Source organism: Podarcis bocagei, assembly GCF_964188305.1.
Source record: "Podarcis bocagei genome assembly, chromosome: 17".
NCBI lineage: Eukaryota > Metazoa > Chordata > Lepidosauria > Squamata > Lacertidae > Podarcis > Podarcis bocagei.
The window spans coordinates 3922545-3943675 of NC_138143.1; the positions used below are offsets into that span (position 1 = coordinate 3922545).

Here is a 21131-nt window from a genome sequence, read left to right on the forward strand (position 1 = left end):
AGAATTGACCAGGACAACCAAAAGCCATTTGAAGCAGAACTTTTATTCCCTTCCCTCCTCAAAAGAAAGGAGACCGGCAGTTGTGCACAACAACAATAACAACAACAAACAACGACTTAAGACTTGGAAGGATTAAAACAAGATTTTTGGTTATAAACTGGCAAAGCAAGGAGAGGCACAACAGCAGCTCCCGCCACTTATCTGTGCATCAATGGAGCTTCCATCTCAAGCCGAAGAAGGGAAAGTGAAAATCTAGAGAGAAAAGGGACAGGCCGCCTGCAGTTCCATCGGGTGCAGTGGTTTTTGCTTTGTTTCGTTCTCTCAAGCAGCGGATGGCACCGATACAGGTATGTGGTACCAGGTGCCTGTTTTTGAGGCAGGAAGGACGCCTTCCTGGCAAACTCAGGGAGGGAGGCACAAAATTCAGTCCATGGGCACGAAGCCAGTGCTTTGGCAAGAAAAGCAAAATCAAACCTGCCCCTCAACACTCCTCCCCTCCAAAAAAGGGTGGGGAAGGGGGGAAATCACTGACAAAACTGGTTGAAAATAGTTAGTGCTGCATGTAAACAGATCCACAGGAATCCGCCCCCCCCATCCCAAGGGCGACTTGCTCCCTTTCCCCACCCACACCGGCACAAAGCCTGCCAAGGAAGTTTAAGAGGCAGCGTCTCAGGTGGGCGAGTTGGGGTAGTGGCATTACAAAGAGGGCTCAAGAGGGGCAGTGTTATAATCGGGGTGGGGGTGGGGGGAGGATTAAGGCACGGAGACATGGAAGGGGCTGCCGGGGATGTGCTCCTCTCCCCACTTCACCACCAGCACATAATCCCCTCTGTCCTTGAGCAGGTAGGTGACGTTGTAGAGCCGGTTGCCCAGGTGCTTCACCACAATCTCCTCGCAGGGGGTCTTGGGGCCATGCACCCCCACCAGCAGCATGTTGTTCCCTGCGGAAAGAGCAAGGGGCGGGAGGGGGGGTCCAGTCAAAAGTGAGGCATGCTGTGATATTTAGGTCGGGAAGAGCTAATCCTGTTGAAAGACCTAATATATTTAAGTATACAAGGGAGGCAAAAAGGTGTTTTGCTCCAAATGTCTCACTAACTTGATTATCCCTCCCCACTCTTCTCTCCTTCCATTTCTAGACCAGCCTTCCCCAATCTTGAGCCCTGCAGGTGATTTACTGCTGAGTGGGGCTGCTGAGATTGTTGTCAAAAGCAGCTGGAGGGCACCAGTATTGGGGGAAACTGGTCCAAACATGCAAGTAAGCAAACAGCTTACTTTTTTTTGTTCCTTTGTTCTCCCTTCAGACCCTCTTATAAACTCTCCAGTCCCCATCCTTCCCCCCACCCCCTGCATAGGTTGCCAATTAATGCCCTCACTAGAGTTGCCAACTTTGGGCCTCAAGTTCTGGCACCTCAGGCTTTGCCTCTGAGCACCCTGGTGTGTCTCTCGGAGGCCACCCTTGAAGAAGATCCCGAATCCCAATCTCTTTTAGGAGCTACTATGCAAACTTCTTATTTGGTCTAGGCTAGGTAGCTTGAATTATAATTGCTATTTATGGTGGTGTTTTGTTTTAAAATACACTTACAAATTATATGACTTGTCCAGCCATCATTTCCCACATCAAGCTCCTCAGCTAGGATGGGGCCAACCATACATTTCAATTTGAAACATTCATCTGACCCCATAAGCAAACCCACCCAGACCATCACCTGGTCAGTGCCCAAATTAGCTTTCCAAAGCTTCTAACCGCAGTGACCAAAACCTTGCAGTTGTGTGCCTTTCTTCCCATCCCCACCTGCCCCAACAAATCTACACTCACCTGCTTTGCTGCAATCGACAGTGAAAGAGTTCTTCTGCCCCACAAAGCCCTTGTTGAGGCCCAGGCCCTTGGCAACCACCTTGCTGGCATCAGAGGCAAACTTGGGGGCTGCTCCATCATGTTTGGCCACTCCGTCCATGAAGACCGAGGAAGTCTCGTGGAGGCTGTGGCTGGGGACGAGACGGGCCCCTGCCAAGGAAAAGGAAGGACGATTACACAGGTGCGAGGAGTGTAAGGCTGTATCTGGGCAACACCCTCTTTGCCTCCCCTTCCCCAAATTACCATCAAAATTTGCCTTCATCATCCTGGTGCCCTCCAGATGCCGTTGCACTCCAACTCCCATCAGCCTCTGCCAACATGGCCAGTTGGCAGGGTTGGTGGGAGTTGTCACCCAGCTTCTGGAGGGCAATTGGGGTAGGCCGATCTATGTTAAGGTTGCAGTCTCTGCTACAACATGGTTAGAATATTACTTGTGTGTCCTCAGATATGGTCCATAGTCTGGAGTGATAGCAAAGCCCTTAAAAAATGGGACACCTTCTTGCCTAAGCCAAGCTTCTCTCTGCCCCCCAGCCCAGGCTCTTACCTGTGATTTTGGCCTTGAAGGGGCTGCCAGCAATGTGGTATGGGCCACCATATTTAATGGAGATGAGGTAGCTGCCAGGTGCCATGGGTGTGTAGATGACCTTGTAGCCCTCTGGGCACTCTTGGCAGTCCATCTTCACCTTGGAGGGGCCATCGATGGTGACGGCCAGTGCCCCAGGGCCAGCATTTGTGGTGTTGACTATGAACTCAGCAGGGCTTCCTGCAGGGGAGAAGAGCAAGAGGCGGCAGCTTCTCTTCAAGGCTCTGGGCAGCCTCTCATCCCTCCACCCCTCCCTTCCTCTAGGCTCTCTTATTACCTGTCATGCCACCTTCTAAGCCAGGGCCGTAGGCAGACACCATCCCTGGGTCCCCAGCTTGGCCCAGCTCCCCAACACGGATCTTGAAGGGACTGCCAGGAATGTGGCTGCCGTTGAACTTGACATCAACAGAGTAGATGCCATTCTCACGGGGGATGAAACGCACAGCGTATTTGTCTGTGGGAAAGGTGAGAGGAGGAAAAACAGGCAGGTGTAAGCGGCTTGCCAGCAGTTGTCATTGGCTCCATGAGAAATCATGTATGTGTGTGTGTGTGTGTGTGTGTGTGTGTGTGTGTGTGTGTGTGCGCACGCGCATGTACCACAGAACAGATCCCAGAAGGGAAGCCCAAGGAAGTGGACATTTAGTTACATGGACCTTTACCCAAAGATCTTTATATAGTAAAATATATCCAGCAAATTCAGCCAGCATGAATGACACAGGCTAATTGTAGCTCAATAAACCTGGGGCCCTCCAGATGTTGTTGGACTACCTCTCCCATCATCCCTCATCATCGGCCTGCTAGCTGGGGCTGACTTAACTGCTTAAGATCAAGGGCTAAAAGCCAGACACAGACCTGTTGGGGTAAGCTCTGGTTTTAAAAAAGCACACTTGAAGTGGAACTTGGTTTAGAGCAAAAGGCATTTGCCAGTGGGCATGCCAAAACCCAAATGAGCTTGGCTGGGAGAAGCAAAGGGGAAGTGGCTATGGGGAGCATTTCCACTCCCCTCACCTTCCCTTTTCTCTAGAAGAGAATATTCCCAAGGCCAAGCTCCTCACATGTAGCCTGTAGTTCTGTGTCTGCTTCCTTCTCTAGTAAAAATAAGCACATGGGTCCTGATCCAGATAGGGGTATGATACACACAAGTGTGACGGTTACGAATAGTTTTTAAAGCTCCCAAAGGTACCCTGTTTCTTACTCTAAACACACATCTGCAGCTACAGGTTACATAACAAAGCGCAATTTTGCAGTTTATACCGCCTTGCTTTTATTTGCAAATGAAACACCTTGGCTATTTCAGCCCTTGCCAGTCTTACTTTGTATGCTGTTACAGCAGAGCTTTCCACACATTTCATGTTGGGACACAGTTTTTAGACATGCATCATTTCACAACACAGGAATTCAGTTTTACTAGCAAACCAGAGATTAAACTAACCCCTTTCCACCCTGGAAGGAGTGCAGGGCGAGTTCATGCAACACACAGCTTGGAAAGCTCTGCTCTACAGAAACAGCCCTGATCTGCCCCTGAATCTTACTGAGCACCCTAAATAGGTGCAGATTTGGGGAACTGAATATTATGGACCCCCCTTCACAATTTCATAGATGAGCTGCACATCTATCTATCTTGAACCACAATAGAGCTTGGCCTAATTTTTGCAACTTATTCAAAAGTCTGCAGCCTTGCCTCAAAGTGTGGAGTCACACCAGGCAGGAGATTGTGGGCTGGCATGATGGCTCACAAGGCAGGTGGCAGGAAGCTGCCCATGGGCACTCGCATGCCATCATCACCACCACCAACACAGCAGATGCCACTACAGGAAACCAGCTGTGCAGACTCAGCAGCATTTTGACACAGCAGCCTGCACAGAGAACTGCACAAGCTCTGAACTTTGCAGCAACAGGGCTGTGGCCTCCTAAGTAAAGTAACTTGGCAAAATGGGCACTCTAGGCGTGTGGCTCTGTCCTGCACAGCTTAAGACACACCCGGCCCACTTCTACTCACGATTCCATGAAGAGAACCGTGTTGGGAAAGTCCTCGAGCCAGCAGGAAGCGACTGGGCGCTTAAAATTTGTCTTTTTGTTGGCCCTGGGCATGTTTCTGCCCCTCCCATTTCCTCTTCTGCATTGCCAACCCCCACCTCCAGACAGCCTTTTTTTTTTGTTACCACACCTATTCTTAGTTGTACGGCGCAGTAGTCAAGTAAGTTGTACTCAGAGTATGCCTACTGAAATCAAGGAACCTAATGGAGTGATAAGTCACTTTGAATCACCAATTATTAGTTACTGTTTTTACAAAAGCAACTCAAAGTGGCTTATCACATCAATCACAACATTCACACAAAAATTCACACATAAAACACATAAAACAAAACAGAAAAATCTAAAACACATCCATGTTTTTAAAAGGCAGGGTCAAAACAATTTCAGTGGGTCAACTCTGAGAAAAATTTAGCTGAGAACCTGAGAAAAGCAGTTTGAAGTTGGGAGGGGGCAGAGTAAGGAGGATGCCAGCACCTCCCAGCTCAACATCACTCAGTCCCTGAAATAACCACTGAGATTTTTATGCAATTGCTGTTACAGAATGGAAGCTGAATACGTGTGTGTGTGTGTGTGTGTGTGTGTGTGTGTGTGCGCCCTGGATTCAGTTTGCATTGTTGATTACTGCCACTCCCAACTTTGAGGAGGAGAATTTACTAATTCTGGACAGAGCCAGGCTCCTTGTAAGTCTACGTTTGCAGTTTGGTTGGCCTTCTTGCTCTTTGATGTAGACTGAGGCTGGACCCTGCAGTGCCTTTCCTCAAGGGATGCAGCCATCGTATAAGACTCCTGGCCACCATCATCATGCACAGGCTTGGCAACCTGACTTCTTACAGTAATGCCCTTATGGTGGGAGCCTGTGGGCCTCCACCCGCAACAGCCCCAGCCAGCGCTCACGGATGATGGGAGTTGTAGTCCAACATCTGGGGGGCACAGGTTCCACTTCTTTATATGGACCTGACAAATGCCATCTGGGAACTCCAGCTACAGCAGAACTCCATTGCCCATGCCTTGACAGAATATGCTACGGGGGGGGGGTCATTCTGCTACAAACTGCTTGGAGGTTTGCTCAATCTTGCTCAAGGTGCTGACTTATAAAGTCTTGTTTGGTTTTAGACCAGCATCCATCTCTGGGAGCATCTTCCATCAGAGGTAAAACAAGATCTGCCGGGGGCTCTTGCGGAGTTCAACCTTTGCCATGGAAAAGGCTTTTATTTTTATATTTTTTTAAAAAGCTAAACAAAGATCTTGAGTGTTCTTTCAGGCCATGACCCAAGCCACCACCGCCGTTTCCCTTTCACCTCGAGTTTTTGTAGCAGTTGCTTTTAAAACTGGATGTGAATGACCCATCTTCCAACACAATTAAAAAATGACTCTGCCTCTGACTGCAAAGCATTTATTTTATTTATGTATTAGACTTACATACCACCCCCCTTTAACAAAAGATCCCAGGTCTAAGCAGATCATTCTTTAACAAACCCATTGGATCTGCTTAGACCTTATATCACCTCAATGGGGAAGAGGCCAACCACACACAGAAAAGTCTCAAGCCCAAGGAACCTGTTTTGGGCCTCAATTATTTTGGAATTACAATCCAAACTTGCTGGAGCTGATGGGAAATGGCGTTCCAACACCACTTGGAGGGGCCACAAGTTTCCCACACCTGCTCTACACCATCAGATGCCTGCCCTCCCCCATTACAGTTGCTAGGAGTTCATTTTAGAAAGGAATCATAGAACTGTAGATTTCGAAGGGATCCCAAGGGCGATCTAGTCTCGTCCAACCCCCTGCAATGCAGGAATCTCAACCAAAGCATCCCTGGCAGGCGGCTACCCAACCTCTGCTTAAAAATCTCCAAGGAAGAAGAGTCCACCACTTCCCGAGGGAGTCCATTCCACTGTCAGAAGAGAAACGGACCCAACAGCTCTACCTTCGGGAGGGAAGGGGGTGGGTCATCCACTGTACAGCAAGCCTGACCCTGCTCTGCCAGGCCCTCCTTACCTTCGTCAATTTCTGTGACATGGCACTCTTCTAGGGCCCCCGAGGGGCTGTGCACCTTGGCATCAATCACACCTTTGGCCCCGTTCAAGCTGACGGCAAACGAGGCTGGCTGGTTCACCTTTAACCCTGACTCCTGGAAGCACACAGCACGTTAGGCAGCAGAAAGGACAGAGCGGGCAATGGCATCAAGCTTTGGCTACCACAACCCCCCCCCCTCCTCACCCCCTTGAGGACAAGGCAGAAGGTCACTTACCTGAGAGCCAGGTGGCTTAGAGAGGGAGAGCTGCCCCAGGAAACTGGGCCGCAGTGCAAGAGGCAGGCAGGCAAGCAGCAGCAACAGGGGAGGATTTGTTAGGCTAGTACCCTGAAAGAGGGAGGCTGGCAGTTTTCAAAAAGATGGCAGCAAGATTGGCAGAGGCATGGGCCAGGGAAGCTCTCCATCTTTAAGCCCCAGCAGCCAAAAGGAGCAGGGGACTGTTAGCAGCCTTTAAACGAGACACGAGAAAAACCCCAGAGCAGATCCCTGGATGGCCAGCAGGGCTGACACAGTGGCTGTCCCAAGGCTGGCACAAGGCACCCACAGAATCATAAAATTGTGGGGTTGGAAGGGACCACAAGGGTCCAACCCCTGCCCCCATCTTGTCCTAAGTTGTTTAATCACCTTATCTTGGCAAAAACCTCAGCCACACCACACCCCCAGATCAGTACAGATTGGGAGCACACCCTCGCCCCAATCTGCTTCTTCTCCCGCCCCACTTTCAGGACCCAAGTCTCTTGCATCAAGGAACAGCCAGCCCAGGAGAGCAACAGTGCCAACTCAATCCAGCCAGCAGGGGGAGCAAATGGGCGGTTTCTCCCAGTGCCTCACCTGAAGACTAGAAACAGTGAGTCGACGGGCATCATCTGAGGTGGAGGTGGCAGGTACCACAAAGGGACTGTCTGGGATGTGCTCGTCATTGAACTTCACAGAAACCTCGTAGTCTCCTGCAAGCAAAGAGGGAGGAAGAGGAATTAAGGATGCTTATCCAAAAGGCTCAGTCAGTGGATGACTAACCGGAATCCAGGCATGGGGAGTTTTTTCTTGTTTGATTTTAACCTGCCTGAGCATGAGAGCAGCACCTGAAGCCTTGCTCTGCATCAGGCTGGCAGGTATTTGGGGCTTTTCAGCAGTGGCCATGCACATCTTTGCAAATACAAACGGCTCCATCACTGATGATTTTTAAGGAAACCCTCTGAAGATTTCTTTTTTATTATTATTCAGTCTGCATTTGGTTAATAGAATGTGTAAAAAGAAATATTAGATGTTGCCACTACCAATTTTAATTGAATGACTTTTTAATTTAATGAAGTTTGTAATTATTGTATTTTCTCTTTTATCAAATTATCAGTTTGACGTGCAGATGGGTCCCCATATGGAACAATTACCACATATTTACTATTTGGGTAATATCAGAATCACAGCATGAAGTTGTATTTCATATTTAACAGTTTGCTTGAAATTACATATTTCAACAACTGAACTGCCAAAAATGGGAGTGAGAGATGCTCCGAAAACATTTTGAGTGCTGATTTCTGTATCAAAAGTTTTCAGTAGACTTCAAAATTCACACCTCTAGCACGTAGAAGTTCTTTTAAAACACCATACTACCTCAAGCCCCAATCCTTAATTAACACATTGTGTTTGATAAGGATGGAGGTTATAATAATGCATCTCCAAGTACAATCCTCTGTTGAAAGCAGCCCTCCCCTCCCCGCCTTCAATAAAAAGCATTTGAGATCTGGCTGAGATTCCCTCCCCTACTTGCAAACGGTGGGGCAGCCAATTACCCAGCTTGCGTTCCAGATGGCCGCTTCCAAAGATCTGCCAGCCTCATTAGCAAACAGAAAGCTCTTTAGAGCACTGGATCCATTCCAGGTAGTTGGCAACACGATGCCTGTTGGATTCCAGAAGTTGGCTGCCTGCAGATTCCCTGAGTGGCTTATGGGAGCCGTTCCCAAGAGAAGGAGCTAGAACAAGCTCTGGAGAGAGAGAGGCCTGCCTCTGGAGCTTCTCCAGCAGCCACCCGTTGGAACAGACCTGGTTTCCGAGTTGCAACATACAACTTCCATCTGCCTTGTGCTCAACATATGATTCTTTAAATCGGATGTTGGAACACAATCCTTAATTTATTATTGCTTAAGGCAGATATACAACCTGTGGAGCAAAGAGCAGCAGGGATCTCCCTCCACTGAGCCTTGCACCAGCCATGTTCTCTTTCTCTCTAATACCTGTGTCTTCTGGCTCCTATCCCTCTGCCTAGGAATAGCCTGAAGCCTTGCCTTCTCCAGGCCTTTGACCTGGCCACTGAAAACCTAGATGGACTGTTTTTAGATCACCTCTCCACAGTGATGTGTAAGGCTGCCCTTCTTGGCTCTTGCATTCTCCACTACCTTGACAGGGCTACCTTCACCCCACCCCCCTCAGATTCAGTTAAATTGGGAGCTAGCTACATCCATTTAACACCACATTTGTATACCACCATTCGGCTGAAACAAGGGCCATTCCACAAGCTTGGTTTACAAGGGGTAAAAGTATGAAAGCCAGTGCAAACGCCAAGAGTGAGGATAGCCATGATGGAGGTGGTGGCGGGGGTTCTCCAGAAGCTGCTGGTCTACAACTCCCATCAGCCCTAAGGAGCATAGCCAAAGGTCAGGGATGATGGGAGCTGTGGTCCAGCAACATCTGGAGAGCACCAAGTTGGCTACCCCACTCAGTAATAGAATTGGAACACAATATTGAGAACCAAGAAGAAAAGAGAGTTAAACCCTTCAACATCGAATTAAATGTCGGATGTAATAAAAACGGGGGCCACTTCCCCCTGGAAACCATCAAGGACGGGGCCAGTCTAGCCTCCCTGGGGAGGGGATTCCAGAACCAGGGACCTGCCCCAGAAAAGGCTGTTTTGCACTGACACCAAACGTCCCCTCTTTTGGTGGAGAGGGCCTAGTCCTTCACCCTGTAGTGCTGATAAAGGCTGTTTTCAGTCCACACACCCCTCATCTTGGGGTTAGGGAGATGGCAGAGCCCAACATTTTGATCTCTCACTAAGTATTCCCTAATTCTCATGCATCTGCTGCAGCTGGCAAAATTGCCCCACCTCACCCTCTCAGGCACACAGAACACCCCCCCTTCCCCTCTGCATCCATGCCCTCCCTTCTTTAAATCTGTTAAAAACCCTCAGTCCATGCAGCACCCATGACCACTTACCAGGTTCTTGCACAATGTAGGAAACACCACATGAACCATCTTTTCGGTCTTCAAAAGCAATCTCTGCCTTACTGGGGCCCTCCACAGCAATGGAGAGGCCACCAGCCCCAGCCTCCCGCGTCCAGATGCTAAACTCAGCTGGGGAAGAAGGCAAACAAGTCTTATTAGGAGGCGCTCCATCGTCCTCTTTTGCTAATGCAAGTTCCACCTTAGCACTAAGCTTGGGACAAAAAGCCTTTCTCTTACTAATTTCCGAAACATCCTTTGCAGAGTTTGTTCCAGTAACCACTGCATAGCCTTCCCCAACCTGGTGTCTGCCAGAGATTTCAGATCCATCAACCCCAACCATTGGCCAAACTGGCAGGGAGCTTTAGTCCAAAATATCTGGAGGGCACCCAGATGGGGAAGGGTGCTCTAGTGGGACACCTTCGTCGGTGGTGTGGATCCTGACCCTTGTGTTTGGGGATGCTTCTTCTGATACAACACTTAAACCAAAAACAGCCAACATGGTGTTCTGCAGGTGTTGCTGGACTACATCTCCCATCAGCCCTAGACAGCATAGCCTTGTCAGGGGTGATGGGACCTGTAGTCCAACAGCATCTTTGAGGGCATCATGTTGGCTACTCCCAACTTAGGGCAGAACTGCACCATACATCTAAAGCACCTTCCCAAAGAAGCCTGGGAACCACAGTTTCCCACTCACAGGACTACAAGTCCCAGTACCCATAACAAACGACAGGGCCCAAGATTCTTTGGGGAAGTGATGTGCTTTAAGTGTGGATTTGCCCTTAGCCACAAGGCCCAGGGGGATTCTGATAGCAAGACTGGTGGTGCTATATAATCATCATCCAAGTACACTTGAGTTTTACAGAACACGCCCAGGGGACAGGCCCCTCTTCTCGGGATATGGGAGCTGAAAACTGAAGGGAGATGGGAGGACGATGTGGCCTGGTGGGCGGAAGATGACATCGGGCACATTTCCCCATCATTTCCTTATCATTAAATGGTGCCTAACCTATGGTTCTATGGACTACAACTCCGATCATCCCTGACTACCATTTTTTGCTGTCTCGGGCTGATGAGAGTTGTGGGTCCCAACAACTTCTGAAGGATGATCAAGGGTCTGGAAACTAGAACTTATGAGCAACAGTTGAGGGAGTTGGGTGTGTTTAGCCTGTATAAGAGGAGAGTGAGAGGAGATAGGAAAGCCCTCTACCAGCATCTAGAGGGCTGTTACATGGAAGAGGGAGCAAACTTGTTTTCAGTGGCTTCAAGTTATAAGAAAGGAGAGTCTAACTAAACATTGAGAAGAAGCTTCTGACAGAGCCATTGGACAGTTGAATGGGCTCCCTTGGGAGGTGGTGGACTCTCCTTCACTGGAAGTGTTTAAGCAGAGGTTGGATGACCATCTGCCATGGATGCTTTAGCTGAGATTCCTGCATTGGAGGGGGTTGGACTAAATGACCCTCGGAGTCCCTTCCAGCTCTACCATTCTGAGATTCCAGGGTTCCAAGGCACCCCTGCAGTCATGTCTGACAATGGAGGCTGACCTGCCTCAGTCCCCATCACTGCATCAAAAGACTTTTTCAGGCCCAGGTTGTACCAGCTTAAGTGCTAGCATCTCACACCCCTCCCTCCCACAACTCCCAAGTTACACCCTTTTGCCTATCCTGTCCCCTCCCCACCTCCGTCCCCCCTCCAAGGCCACAGTCCTACCTGGCACGCCAGCTTCAGCTCTCTCCAGTCCAGGGCCACCTGCCCGGACCTTGTGTGCACCACCCTCGCCAAGAGGGCCCACGGTGAACTGGAAGGGGCTTCCGGGCACATGCTGCCCTTTGTACTTGACGCTGACTGAGTGGATGCCCGTCTCAGTGGGCACAAAGCGGATGCAGTAAGTGTTGTTTTCTGCCTCCAAGATCTCTGCATCGTGGGACTTGCCTGAAGGGCTGGTGACCTGAGCCGTCATGTCCCTGATGTTGATTTCTGTGGGAGAAGGGGCAGCAAATAAAACAGCTGTAGAAACATGGGACCGCAGCTTCGCTCCTTCCCTACCATCAGCCAACCCCACTGTGCTAAGACCATCAAGACCCACACACATTCTATGGCAGCGGTGGCCCACAGGGCATTCAGAGCAGCTGGATCTTAGTCCAGTTCACACTTAACCCCTTGTCTCCCTACCCCATTCTCAAGGTAACTTAATGCTGTTCCTTGTGTGAATAAAGGTAAAGGTAAAGGTACCCCTGCCGGTACGGGCCAGTCTTGACAGACTCTAGGGTTGTGCGCTCATCTCACTCTAGAGGCTGGGAGCCAGCGCTGTCCGAAGACACTTCCAGGTCATGTGGCCAGCGTGGCGAAGCTGCTCTGGCAAGCCTGCACCAGCGCAGCACATGGAACGCCGTTTACCTTCCCGCTAGTAAGCGGTCTCTATTTATCTACTTGCACCCGGGGGTGCTTTCGAACTGCTAGGTTGGCAGGCGCTGGGACCGAGCAACGGGAGTGCACCCCGCCGTGGGGATTCGAACCGCCGACCATGCGATCGGCAAGTCCTAGTCGCTGAGGTTTTACCCACAGCGCCACCCGCGTCCCCTTGTCTGAATAGTCAGATCTTAATAATTTTCTCCAGATCCAATATTTCTTCTAAAAACAAAACAAAACAACCCTTGTAAATACAAGGCAAGTGATACTGCACCCCTATTGTTCTAGATCAGTCACCCCCAACCTTTGGCCCTCCAGATGTTTTGGACTACAATTCCCATCATCCCTGACCACTGGTCCTGTTAGGTAGGGATCATGGGAGTTGTAGGCCAAAACATCTGGAGGGCCGCAGGTTGGGGGTGCCTATTCTAGATGAAGGCCAGGACAGGATCCCGTCCACAATAGCCTTGGCAGGAGCAGAGACCACTGGCAAGCAGAGGTATTTCACTGTACAAATGTCACACTTCTTCCACAGGCCATCTGAATTCTAACACAGTGTGAGGCATGTCCTGGTAGCCAGCACCAGTTACAGAACATGCACATGGTGGTGGTGCATTGAGGAATGCGGCCTTCCCAAAGAGATCCCCCCTCAAGGAGGTAGATTTGCAGTGGTCCTTTTCCCCTTTTCAAAACATGCATGAAATTACCCTCATTGTTTCCAAGTAGTTCTGCTGACATTAGGGGTTTGGACACAATGCCCTAAACTGCTGATTTATATTCAAATAGAAGCAGTTTTCACTCCACTTGCAAACACAACAGTCTAGCCACAGTTTTACTTCTGAGCCTTACAACCAGGAAAAAAGCAAGCACATATACACCAAAAAACTCAAATAAAATTCTGAAACTCTACATATTAAAGGGAAAGCAACAACAGGAGAAATGAAAAGAAAGTAATTGTGCTGGGATGAGAGAACAGGAAAACTTTAGGAGGCATTGAGGGCTACATGAGGTGAAGGGCTGTATGTGGCTCTCACTTACCAACCTGTGTCTTAAACCAAAGTGTTCCACCAACTTGGCTATGGTTTGGAAGGACTCCCAGATGGCCATGCCTGTCCTACACTCCAGCATTTTCCCCATTCTAACAGCCTCTGTGTCAACTGGGGGAACTACGAGTCAACTGGGCTGAATATGCTTTGGTTTTGCACTGTATCATTCTGAGCTGGAAAACAAGGCTTATGGAGATTTGAACACATACTCTGGGTTCCAAAATTTCGCTGGGCACTGTCCATGGGCCTTCCAAACTTCTCTGGGCCAAGTTCAAGGGTGGGATTGGAATATTCCTGACCTTTAACCATGTGGGAGGGGTACTTAATAGCTCGTTTTGGGCAATAGCTCTCCACTGCTGGGCTTGTTTTAGGCAGCACCCCAAACCACAAAGCCTATCCTTAAGCCACTCACCTGGGATTTTCAAACTGAGGTCGCACTGGCTGCCAATGTTGGCAACTGAGGGGGCTTTGCGACGGCGCGTAATCATCTGCTTCATTCGTCCTTCTCCTGTCACCTTCACAGAAAATGGACTCCCTGCACCAGAGAGATGGAGGGGGAGAGAAAGTAAGCCAGAGGGAGAGGGACTTACTGGCTCAGCCACATGCTCCAATTGGCCCTTTCAGGGAGAGGAGATCATGGATTTGGGTGGGGGTAGGTTTCAGGGCAGGAGCCAGAGAAAGAATCAACTTCCCTGTGTAAGCTATTGAATGTCACAACACACACACACACACACACACACACACACACACACCTCAACATCCTCCAGTGTAGCCATCGCCTCTCATCTGGCATTAAATCTCATTAAGAAAACTATGCAATCATTTTGTCACACGTTTTAGACTTATCACTAACTGGAAAGCTAAGGAATGAATGTTCTCCATACAAGGCCTACATAAAAAAGCCACACCAAGTCAGGAAGTAAGCTAGGCCTCTTTGCCTTGGTCTGCTGCTGGGGAGGATGCAGAGGAGCTTTGGACTGCCCTTTATCTGCAACCCTGAACAGCAAAAAGCTGCACCAGGCAATGCTGCTGATCATGCAGTGTGTAGGCTGCATATATGTTGGAGCAGATATTTGTTTTACAAGTGATGAACCCCCAGCTTTCAACTCCTGCAATGCTTTGTATCCATAGTTCAACCAGAAGCAAGCACTGGAAGGTAACTTGCAATCTCTTCCAGCAACCCAAGTATTACGGACACCTTTGTCCCATCTTCAATTGGAGACATGTTCTAGGGTCCCACCAGCACTTCCTGAATGCACCTTTGCTCCCCTCGCCCCATGCAACAGCCCACCAAAGAGGAGACTACCCGCACCTGGAACATGCTGGTCTGCAAACTTGATGTTGATGATGTAGTTGCCAGGCTCTGTTGGACAATACGTGACTTTGCAAGTACCATCCTCTAGGTCCTCAGTATTGATGTCGACCTTACTGGGGCCTTCAATGGACAAGCTCAGCCCACCATAACCTAAGAGAAAGGCAGTTTGTAGTAACAGGGTTTTGTTATATGTTTGGACATCACCACCATGAGCTATTGGGGACGCGGGTGGGGCTGTGGGTTAAACCACAGAGCCTAGGACTTGCTGATCAGAAGGTCGGTGGTTCGAATCCCCATGATGGGGTGAGCTCACGTTACTCGATCCCTCCTCCTGCCAACCTAGCAGTTCGAAAGCATGTCAAAGTGCAAGTAGATAAATAGGTACCACTCCTCTTTTTGCACCCTGCTTCTTACTCTTTAGTCTACCTTACTCACATAACAGTACATCCTGCAAAAGTCACATGGTCCACTTTTCAAGAAGGGCTTCTCTAAACACCTATGCACATAGGGTTGTAACTAGTATGCATGGAGCAGCAGAACACCAGTATGCTACCTTTCCTATGTCTATTCCTGAACATCAGGCTAGCCAAAGATGGGGCTTGTCAGCTGGAGGACAAACAAGCCAGCGTCACCATGGTGAAACAGATTGGATCAGTGGGGTGGAAGAGATGACAACAAACCAAGGATCTTATTGACTTAGTGATTTGTGTTTCTGGTGTATTGCTCCCCAAGAGCAATAAGAACTAAAGAGCCCTGATGGATCAGGCCAGAGGGCCCACCTTAGTCCAACACTTGCCCAAAGGAAGCTTGCCAGCACTTGCCCCACCTGCCACTCCCAGCAACTGGTCCTCACTTGAGGCAAACTCCCTCCGACAGCACAGCCACCATGGCGAGTAGCCCTTGTCTTTGAACCAAAGGATTATAAACCTGCATACCAGCATCTCTTGTGTCAATAATGAACTCTGAAGGTTCAAATGTCCGTCCCTCGCTGAGCCCTGGGCCAGAGACCCTGACGCGGCTGGCATCGCCAATTTCAGACTGGCTGATCATCACTGTGATGGGGCTGTTGGGGATGTGCAGCCCATTCTTCTTGATGTTCACAATGTGCTCTCCAATCTCTTTGGGGACAAAAGAAATTCCTACAGAAAGATGGGGTGGAAAGGAAGAAGCAAAAGAGAATCGTTATACCTATATAATCTTTTCTTCTACCCATGAGCTCTGCCAGTCGGCTTGGGACATAACCAGAAAAGCGGAGGTCTTCTCGGTCACTCACCAACATGCCCATTGCGTAGGTGTTTGAGCAGACAAGGCTCCTCACGACCAGAAGGTGGGATCACGGTGGCTGTCAGCTGGCTCAGGTCCGTCTCGGTGATGTTCAAGGGGATGTCGGCAGAGGAGCCCACTTTGAGATGGGACATGCGCATTGTGTCATCTCCTGCAGAAGCAGAGAAAGGCAGGCATTGTGCCGTCAAGGTGGGCCTGCAGCCTACCTTCTCCTTCCCCTTCAGTGTGAGCTTACCACCCGCCCCTTTCTTTCCTTAATTAGCCCAGGTGGGCCGGCTCCAGATCTCACCAGTAATCTTGGCAGTGAAGGGACTTCCTGGGATGTGCTTGTCATTGTATTTCACCAATATGTTGTAGTCGCCAGGCAGAACGGGAAGATACGACACTGTGCAAGTGCCATCCTGGTTATCAGTGCAGCCAATCTCAGCCTTGGAGGGGCCTTCGATGGCCAGAGAGAGGCCGCCTGGAAACAAGCAGAACATCAAACGTCAAGCACGGGAAGAGCCATTAGCCCTAGTGCCCCAGTAACTGAGCCAGTGTGCTCCTGTGCTGAAAATCAAGGCAGACACCCCCCCCAAATGTGTGTGTGTGTGTGTGTGTGTGTGTGTGTGTGTGTGTGTGACTATACAAGTTTGCATATTTGGTTTTGCTAGGCATCTCAATGACAGATTTGTGAAGAAGAGCACACAATCCTAAGCCTATTTTCTCTGCTGCTTCCCTGCAGCAAGGAATGGAGGGATCAGGTAGCTGCTGTGTGCCTTTACACAGAACAGAAGCATCAACAGCCTTGCCCAAATGGCCAGAAAACCAGAGGGCAGGAGCAGTTCCAAGCACCAAGTGGACCTTGCGGACTCACCTTCTCCTGCATCTTTTGTGTTGACGGTGAAGACTGCTGGCTTGTTGACTACCCCATGGATGAGTCCCGGTCCATAAGCAGTCACGTGGCCACTGTTGACATAGTCCACATAGAACTGCAGTGGGCTACCTATGGAGGTGGGAGGAGGGTATGGCGTCAACATCTTTTAGATACCTACTAGCGCACATTTAGTTGCTCCAACCAACGTGAGCTTGGTAATTTCAGAGCCAAACACCTTTCTGTGTGTGTTACCTGGGATGTGCATGTTGTCGTAACGGATGTCCATCTCATGCAAGCCAGCCTCTGTGGGGGCATAGCGCACTGTCACTGTGCCATCCTTGTTGTCTGTGATGTCTGGCTTTGCCACCTTGCCAGAGGGCATGCGCACCTCACCTGTGGGGAGGGAGGAAACCACAGAAAGCCCTTTTAAGTTGGTGGGTTCTGTTCACCAGCGTAGGAATGCAAGGACCCAGGAATCTGTTTTTTGCAAGGACCCCAGAGAGGACATTTTAAGGGGACTTGGATTAAAATCACTGGTCCACAATTCACTGGGCTTAGCTAGGCCACTGGATTCATGTAAAGCTGTAATTCCATCTACCTTTCATAGAGCTGTTGAAAGGAGAGACATTTAATATGCTGCAATCCTAGGAGTTTGAAAAACTGAACTGGTTTGGCAAAGCTCTATTTGCTACGCCATCAACAGATTATTAATTTGAGGTGAGGAAGTAGATAAGCTTTCTAGATGGTTAGACCTGCATAGGTTGGACTAAGAGGTTAGACTTTGGGTCCCTTCCAGCTCCATGACTCTTAGAGATAAAAATATGCTACCAAGGATGGAGACATGATTAAGATCTATATCCAAATCCTTATATACCAGGGCATGTAACAGCAAGTGCTACAGCTATATTTTCAGACTGTCCTGAAGCAAACTAGGAAAGTTTGGTGTTCTGCATCCAACGTTCTGCACCCAGGTAACCCATATCCTTTATCAAGAGAACCAGAATCTGCATAAAACCTTCTAGAGCTTATTCTACTTATGCTAGTTATGGAGAGGGCAAAACAAAAAACAGAAACAGAAAGGGCACTGAAGCCCCCACCCCAGCCACTATAAACCGTTATTCAGGCAGCCCTCTGATCTTGCCAGACACTGCCATATGCTTCACAATCTACCTTAAGAGCCACAAGGACTAGGAACTGAACAGAGATCAGGAAGCTGAGTTCTGCCTCCATTTACATTCTGTGCTCCAAGCATACTGCTCAAAACACAGCCTGGCTATAAACTATTGCCCTGACCTCTGTAAAAGGCAGAGTCCTAAACCGCTTTGATCACGTCCCCCTCACATCCCATTACCTGTGATCTCTCCTTTCTTGATGGTAAAAGGAATGACCAAGTCGAAAGGCCGCAGTCCGGCATCCAGTCCATTGACAGGACGGTCTGTTGCCTGGAAAAGACAGAGGCACCCCCCAACCCAACACAGCAGTGAGAATCGTCTTTGCTTTTTCGAGAGCCAGACAAGACAAGGAGGGATGGGAAGAAATGGCAGGAGTTCATAAACAGCGATGGAACATGGAGCAGACAAAGACAGACCTTGAAAAGCCACCAGGTACCAGACAGTCGGGGGGGGGGGAGAGAAAGAGCATGTAGACAGGCAAGCTGGCCAGCAAGCCACCTGAGCTGTTGCATAAAAATGGATTTGGTGGACCTTCTTCCCTTTAAATGCTTTTAAATTTCAGGTTTGCTTCGGTAAGTTTGTATTGCAAACATCGGCTTGGGAGAGTTTTGGAGTCAGATTCTTGAACTGAGCGCAATGCTGGGTTCTGAAGTGGAGCTCAGCAGTCATTTTACATACCGAGAGAGCCATTCCAACAGCTGCTCAGTGCAGAAAGAGGTCCTGGGACTCAACACACTGAAGCTGGCAAGAGCCAGAACTCGATTTTGGTTTTGTTCCTAGTTCAAGAACACATTTCTGGAGAGATGACACTTATTCCCCCTGCCCCCTTTCTATTTCATGGTGGGTTTAAACAGAAGCTGAGGGAGTTTGGTTTGGTTTTAGAGCTGTTTCAGGAAGCATTCCCAATGGGGTGGCATTCGCTGTAGTATCTGGGAGTTGCACAACAAGTGGAGATTGGGCAGTTGCTTCTGTGCAGCTCATTCTGTCCCCACCCCCATGGCCCTGTCATTTGGTAGCTGAACATTTCATCCACAGGAGAGAAACTGAATGCCAGTTTTATGATCATCAGCTGAAAAGGTCAGCACTGCAAGGCACTAACGCAGAAGGGAGTTACTACTCTACAACACACCCACCCATGCTGCACTGCCCCCATTTGTTTGGCAGTGATTGTCCCAAATGTGGCTGTGTTTCACTGGAGTGGAATCCCACTGATGTGCAGCCAGCTGTTGCAGCACAGTTGGGGAACCTGTGTGAGCCTCCACATATTGCTGGACTACAACTCCCATCATCCCCAAGTACTGACTGTTCCAGCTGGTGCTGATGGGAGTTGGGAGGCCATGTCTATCAGCAGTTACAAGGATTCAAGCCAAGTAAGACTCCCAGTTGTGTCTGCCCAGGACAAATGCTAGCCATGCCCCCCCCCAGGGGACAGAGAAGCATCCTTCTTTGCATCCTGGAAAGGTGAACATCACACAACCTGCCTGAGATATGACTTGGCAGCCCCCCCCAAAAAAAAGAATGGAGGTATTGACAAGGACGACATACAAAGCACAGATGGCCCCCCTCCCCGGCATCAAGAGAGAAAGGGATGTGACCTCAAAGACAAAGACACCCTGGGAAAAGCCCCGATCCGGTCACATTCTGGGGGGTCTCTTCCCCCCTTGGAATTCAGGTGTGGGAGAGGCCAAGCAAGGGTGGGGGAGAAGAGGTGCCCATAAAGTTGCTTCTGAAAGCAGCCCACCTGCGTTAGCATCAAAGCAAAGTTGGGGGCAAGAGAGAGAAGCGATGAAGAGTCTGCACAGGGCATCAGGTAGACCACCCAAAAGAGCCACAAAGCCCACTGCTTGGGTTCTTGTGGGGCACTTGCAGGAGCAGAGCCACTGCCCCACCCCACAAAAGCTTTCTGCACAAGCAAAGGAAGCAGAGTTTCAAACTGCATTGATTCTGCTCTGATTCTCTTCCTAGTAGACACAACGACTTCTAGCATTGGACACTGTGTGTGTGTGTGTGTGTGTGTGTGTGTGTGTGTGTGTGTGTGTGTGACTCACAGCTGCTCAATAAAAGGCAGCTATTTCCAAGGATTGTAAGCCCAAGATCACAAAGTTTGTGGAAATGGTGAATTGTCTCCTGGCTCAGTTAAAAAAAAAAAAAAAGTTGCTGCCTCAGAAAAGGTGGTCTTGAAAGTTAGTGACTTTCCCACTCAATGAAGGAATGTCCTCTAGGCCATCTCCTCCTGATGAGGCTTCCTCCAGATCCTAGACCCAGGGGAACATGGGACCATTAGCCCTTTGCCCCCACCATAGTTTTGGTCTGGGTTGGTGCCCCCCCCCCGCTTACTCTTCACTTTGGAAACAAACAAACAACTGCAAGTTTTGTGAATGGCACTGTGTCTAGTTCGGCTGCAAGCACAAACAGATTCACAGCTTGCCTGTAATGCCAAGGAGAGAGACCTGTAGCTCAGGGACAGGCAACCTGCTTTGTGTGCAGAAGGCCTCAGAAATTCCAGAGAAAAGGAGGAGGTTGCTGCTGCTGCTGCTCCTGGGAAGGAAACCCAACTAGCAGGTGCTCCTCAGGAGCTCTGGCAGAAGAGATCATTTGGGTTAGATAGATCTGGGTTTCCCAAACTTGGGTCTCCAGCTGTTGTTGGACTACAACTTCCATCACCCTTAGCTAGCAGGACCAGTGCTCAGGGATCATGAGAATTGTGATCCAAAAACAGCTGGAGATCCAAGTTTGGGAAACCCTGGGTTAGATTATTCTGTTTCCACCAAGAATCACCCAAAATGGAAAATAACAATAATTTGAACATCAGTTTCAACAACTCTCAGGGCAAAGGCAGGGGCTGGAGCCTTTCCTGGGAGTGGGTTTCCATTTCTTGGCGCACGTTCTAACCCATCTGCAGTTTCCAGATGTGGGTTCATAATCTAATCCTGCCACCAGATGTTTTTGTTTAAAGGAGCAGGGAACCTTTGATCTTGCGACCTCAAGCAGAAAACCAGCTCCCCCCTCCCAAGAAGTGGCAAACAGCGCAAAGCAGAGGCGGCTGAATTCCATGGGGTGCTCCCCCCACCCAGAATGCCCTGGGCTAGCTTTTCCTCCAAGAAACTGAACTGTTACTGCCGGTCCCCAGGGCTGCTGTGCACCAGGTGGATATGCGTAGGGTGGGGCCCGCATCGGCTGGGCCATCTGCTGGGGGGTCGTGCGCTCACCATCCAGGGCCTGTGGCGGGAATGGGGCAAGAGTGTTAGAACGGACCAGTGGAGAGGCCGGCTCAGGGCCAGGACACCCCTGCCGTGCTTCCATTTCAGAACTTAAAACCACAG

The 21131-nt window shown here is 49.5% G+C and overlaps 1 protein-coding gene across 4 annotated transcripts in view; it reads right to left on the minus strand.

Annotated features, from left to right (window-relative positions):
- Positions 1 to 23: 23 nt before the first annotated feature.
- The window catches only part of FLNA (filamin A), a 69349-nt gene continuing 48241 nt past the window's right edge, over positions 24 to 21131 (minus strand). For 2 of the 4 annotated variants that reach the window (XM_081177178.1, XM_081177177.1), the window contains 17 exons: positions 20920 to 21027; positions 17988 to 18078; positions 16889 to 17029; positions 16637 to 16765; positions 16070 to 16243; positions 15770 to 15931; positions 15432 to 15635; positions 14494 to 14646; positions 13594 to 13716; positions 11437 to 11703; positions 9721 to 9858; positions 7342 to 7457; positions 6474 to 6606; positions 2716 to 2892; positions 2400 to 2618; positions 1817 to 2005; positions 24 to 941 (listed from right to left, as the gene is read on the minus strand). In XM_081177178.1, the coding sequence (XP_081033304.1) occupies positions 754 to 941; positions 1817 to 2005; positions 2400 to 2618; positions 2716 to 2892; positions 6474 to 6606; positions 7342 to 7457; positions 9721 to 9858; positions 11437 to 11703; positions 13594 to 13716; positions 14494 to 14646; positions 15432 to 15635; positions 15770 to 15931; positions 16070 to 16243; positions 16637 to 16765; positions 16889 to 17029; positions 17988 to 18078; positions 20920 to 21027 (2712 nt within the window). In that variant the 3' untranslated portion in view covers positions 24 to 753. The remainder of the gene's footprint in view (positions 942 to 1816; positions 2006 to 2399; positions 2619 to 2715; positions 2893 to 6473; positions 6607 to 7341; positions 7458 to 9720; positions 9859 to 11436; positions 11704 to 13593; positions 13717 to 14493; positions 14647 to 15431; positions 15636 to 15769; positions 15932 to 16069; positions 16244 to 16636; positions 16766 to 16888; positions 17030 to 17987; positions 18079 to 20919; positions 21028 to 21131) is intronic. The other 2 variants (XM_081177180.1, XM_081177179.1) reach the window with 1 other exon arrangement.